We start from the raw sequence: 4,811 nt of genomic DNA on the forward strand, positions 1-4,811 counted from the left end.
AAACCCCATCTCTACTAAAAATACAAAAATTAGCTGGGCGTGGTGGTGGGCACCTGTAATCCCAGCTACTCGAGGGGCGGAGACAGGAGAATCGCTTGAAGCCGGGAGGTAGTGGTTGCAGTGAGCAGAGATGGTGATGCTGTACTCCAACCTGAGCAATAGATAGAGAGTAACTCCACAAAAGAAAAAAAAAAAAAAAACCTATGTAGCCCACACCATGAAACTTATAACTTCTGTTATAAGTAGTTATATATATTCTTATAAGAATCCTGAAGACTGGGCATGGTGGCTAACGCCTGTAATCCCAGCACTTTGGGAGGCCGAGGCAGGCGGATCACCTGAGGTCGGGAATTTGAGACCAGCCTGACCAATATGGAGAAACCCCGTCTCTACTAAAAATACAAAAATTAGCCGGGCGGGTGGCCAGCACCTATAGTCCCAGCTACTAGCGAGGCTGAGGCACAAGAATCACCTGAACCCTGAAGGCAGAGGTTGCAGTGAGCGGAGATCATGATGGTGCACTCCAGCCTGGGCGACAGAGCGAGACTCTGTCTCGAAGAAAATAATAATAAAGTTAATTCAAGAAAAGCTAAACCTGACGTGTCACAGCAGAACAGCCCTGCGTCTGAAGGCCCTGAGGGGAAACCACTCACTGTGCGGCTAGAGCCCCTCCAACACCACAACAGGCCCCTGTCACCTCCGTGAATTCCCAACATGTACCCTCAGACCAACCAGACCAGGCCCTCAATGACGCTGGAACACACCCCACAGACTCCCTCTTCCTTTGCTGCCTCATCAAAGCCTTCCTCCCCCAACCCTTCCATCCCACCTCCCAGTCCCTACATGGCACCTGACCCATCTGTAACCCCGTCATATACAGATACACATGGAATTTCCTATAAATGTCGATTACAATGCAACTTGATCAAACAAGCCACTGCAAGGAAAACACTGTGTCTTACCTCCTTACATACCTAAAGCCACCTCGCCAGAGATAAAACATGGCATTCCAATACCTCAGGCACGTGGGTAAAACTAGTCTTGTGTTCCTGTCTCCTCTAATGCCTGGACTCTGCTCACCCTTCGGAGCCCAGATCAAACACTTCCTCCTTAAAGAAGTTTTTCCACAACAGGGGCCAACCCCTGCCTCTGGGCATGCTGGCACCATCAGCTGTAAGGACCCCAAGGACAGGAATCTGGTCCTCGTTCCGCAGGAGGTGCCAACACAAGCTCCTTGCTGCAGGAACAGGCTTCCGCCCTCTCCCCAGACTTCATGGGTTTTATCTACCAGCCTGACAAATGGCCCTCCAGCCACTGCAAAGCTTGTTCCTTCCCAGACAGGCCCTGCCATGCCAAGGTGCCTCTGCTCAGTGCGTGTGCGTCAGGCCAAAGCTCAGATGCCTCCAGTTCTACGATCAGTCCTTGTTCTGCCCTCGAGTCACAGGTAGCACATCTGTGCCTTCTATCTCACCACCTGCCTGTCCCCTCTTCCTCATTTTCTCCAGGTTCTTGTTACCTCTCACCATCAGCTATAACTAAAACGTGGTTCCCGGGGCCAACTGTACCCATGAAATGGTGCACTTGACCATTCAGAGTAAAGCAGGCCCATTTCTGTCTTGTTCTGCAAACTAAACCTCCACCCACATGGGTTGAGATTGCGAACTCCTCAGGCAGTCAGACACAATCCCAACGCCCTCCCACTACTGTGCCATCAGCTAACTCCACAGCCCCTTTCAAGAGAACTGCCATGGCCAGGAACTGTGGCTCATGCCTGCAATCCCAACACTTTAGAAGTGAAGGCGGAAAGACTGATTGAGCCCAAGATTTTAAGACCAGCCTTGGCAACACAGTGAGACCCTTGTCTCTACAAAAAATGTTTAAAAATTAGCTGGGAGTGGTGGCGCAGACCTATGGTCCCAGCTATGCAGGACGCTAAGGTGAAAGGATCACTTAAGCCTAGGAGGGCAAGGCTGCGGTGAGCCATGACTGTGCCACTACATTCCAGCCCGGGCCACAGAGACCCTGTCTCAAGAAAAAAAGAACTGCCAGCTATCTGCCACACTGTCTCTACCTTGATGCTGACTGCTTCCTCAATCTTCACTGCAGTCACAAGTCACATTCTTCATTTTGGCCACAAAACCCAGGTTATCAGGAAAATACTGGACACCAGATCTGCCTCTCGAAACAGGCCCGGCTCCTCCCGGCTTTATACTATTCAGAACAATGAGCAGGTTTCCCACGGCCTCACCAGGTTCAGGCCAACAGTGTGGAAAAGGCTGGGTCACAGTCAAAGCATCTCCACAGGGGCTCTGGGAAAGCTGTGGCAACAGCCACAGGGCCTACAAGCACGGCCTGCAGACCAGCTGTCTTTGAGCCAGGCAAAAGGCCTGCTGTGGTGGTTTCATTTCCTAAAAAATGGGACCCATTTGCCACTGGCAGAGGGGAGCTTCAAGACATTCTCATGCATCACACCCAGGACCTTCCTGGACTCACCTTCAGTTTCTTGCAGGCCAAGGCTGCCGCCTTATTCTCAGCCTCTGCTTTGCGGCGCCCTTTGGCAACAAAGGTCATGGGGCAGGGCCAGAGCAGGGTGAGTGTAGACAGCTTGGTCTTGGTGCCAACAGTATGGAACTGCATGAGATTCTACATGGAAGGCAAGAGAGATGGTTACAGAAATGTAGGGAATGGGAAGAGACTTGGGGCATTCTCAGAATGCCAAGGAGCCCAGAGACGGAATGAACCACCACCTCAGCAGGTGCCCGGCGTGAGCCATGCTAGAGGTGCTGCTGCAGAGCCAGGAGCAGGCCCATGGGCTCAGGCAGGCACTCTAGTCCCAGGCTCGCTTCTCCTGCTATACCTCGACTTCCACTGCAGAAGACAGTGCTTGGGCAATTCCACCACCTGCCCTCCTAGCCCACTGTCATCTCGGCACCTTCGTGGCAGCTGTGGGTTGAAGCTGTCAGCATGAGCTAAAAACCAGGCACATCCTACGGGAGCAAAAAGGCCCTGCACCTGGACAGAAGCTCTGCCTAACCGAAGCCCCTCTGCCTGGTAGCAAGAGAGAAACTTATACCTCACCAAGACCCACACCTCTAACCCGTCCCCACTGACAATCCACCGCCCAGAACAGGTATGGGTCTTCTGCTCCTGCGGCCCCCAGCCCACTCCCTGTGCTGCTGAGACTTGACCTCCATTCTGTCACACCTACTGCTTTTCCTTCTAAGCCGGAGTTCCACCAGCTGGCCTAGGTGTGGGCTGGAGGAACAGGCACCCTCAGCCCTCTGTAAACCTGCCTTTGGGGAACACCAGACATGACCAAGTAAATGGCCCCCACACACACTTCTAGGAGACCCAACTCACCTTAGCTGTGGAGGATGACGTTGCAATCTGAATCACCTTGGCCAGAAGGTTCTTGGGAAGTGGAAACTGGGTCAGAGCCCTGATGGCACTGTCATCATCTGTCATCTCAAAGGAACTCCCCCTGGGAGGACCAAAAGTTTAGCTGAAAGAATCTTCTCTCTTCCTGGACCAACTTCCCTGAGGCTCTGAGATGTAAGGGTGAGGACACTGCACTGCAGCAGGGAGCCAAAAGGCCAGGAGGCATGAAACTGATGGGAAACCGGGCGTCTCTGCTCCTCCCACAGCCACACTGGATAGGGACTGCGCCCTCCATTCCCTCACATAGATAAGACAGCAGAGAGCAGGGTCTCCGTGCTGCTGTTCTGCAAAAGCCCAGCCACATAGAAGACCACAGCTGGCTGTCCCCCAAGAATGGGCAGACACACACGGAGTGACGGGACACACAGGCTGCAATGTGAGGCAGGGGCACTCCCATCTCAGAGAAAGCTAGCAGAGAACATCCGCCCATCCCCGTGTCAAGGCACAGCCAGCCTCCGCTGCATCCCCATCCCCAGTCTGTACCTTGAGTCCCTGAGTGGGGTGTGGGAATCCTGCTGGGTCATGGACAAGAAGTCGGTAACATCTATGGTCCCTTCTTCTAGCTCTTCCTCCTCATCCTCTTCTTCTTCCCGGCCCAAAGAGCGGGATAGGCCCCCAGGTCCCCCTGGCCGAATGCTCTCCGGATTCAGCTGCCGCCAGGAAGTAGGGGGCATGGTGGGTTCAGGACGCCACCAGCTGTCAGCAGGGGAGCCAAAGCGATCAGCTAGCACTCGGTATTTGGCTGCGTCAAACAACTCATTCCGGGGACCCAGTAGACCCCAACCCTGGAGGGGAAAAGGGATGTTTTAAGGATTCATACCATCTTTACACCTCAGTCAGCCTGGCCCATGTCCAGCTACACCATTAAGTCCCTTGTGTTGTGGAGCCATGGTTTTTCATCTGTTTACCCACTTCAGCCCCTAGTACAGAACCGGGTATGGAACACCGAAAGATGCCTAGCTTTGATACAAACAAATAACCCCACGTGGCAATGGGAGAGCAGAAGATACTGTTTGTTTTTTGTGTTTCTGACACAGGGTCTCGCTCTGTCACCCAGGCTGGAGTGCAGTGGCACAATCACAGCTCACTACAACCTCTGCCTCCTGGGCTCAGGTGACCCTCCCACCTCAGCCTCCAAAGTAACTGAGACTAAAGGTATGCACCACCAAGCCCAGAGAATTTTTGTAGCGACAGGGCTTCACCATGTTGCCCAGGATGGTCCTGAACTCCTGGACCAAAGTGATCCGTCCATTTTGGCCTCCCAAAGTGCTAGGATTACAGGCATGAGCCACCACACTGAACCCAAGAAGATAAATTCACATAGTGATCTAGGAAGCTTCAGTAAATACAGCAATTTAAAAGTACATAGGGCC

At 53.0% G+C, this 4,811-nt stretch overlaps 1 protein-coding gene across 1 annotated transcript in view; it reads right to left on the minus strand.

Moving 5' to 3' along the window:
* Positions 1 to 4,811, minus strand: part of DHX30 (DEAH (Asp-Glu-Ala-His) box helicase 30) — a 72,535-nt gene that overhangs the window by 4,910 nt on the left and 62,814 nt on the right. The window contains exons 7-9 of the mRNA XM_011939318.1: positions 3,922 to 4,223; positions 3,361 to 3,481; positions 2,494 to 2,643 (exon numbers count right to left, since the gene is read on the minus strand). Of these exons, the coding sequence (XP_011794708.1) occupies positions 2,494 to 2,643; positions 3,361 to 3,481; positions 3,922 to 4,223 (573 nt within the window). The remainder of the gene's footprint in view (positions 1 to 2,493; positions 2,644 to 3,360; positions 3,482 to 3,921; positions 4,224 to 4,811) is intronic.

Source organism: Colobus angolensis, unplaced genomic scaffold (genome assembly GCF_000951035.1).
Source record: "Colobus angolensis palliatus isolate OR3802 unplaced genomic scaffold, Cang.pa_1.0 Scaffold18, whole genome shotgun sequence".
NCBI classification, from domain to species: Eukaryota; Metazoa; Chordata; class Mammalia; order Primates; family Cercopithecidae; genus Colobus; species Colobus angolensis.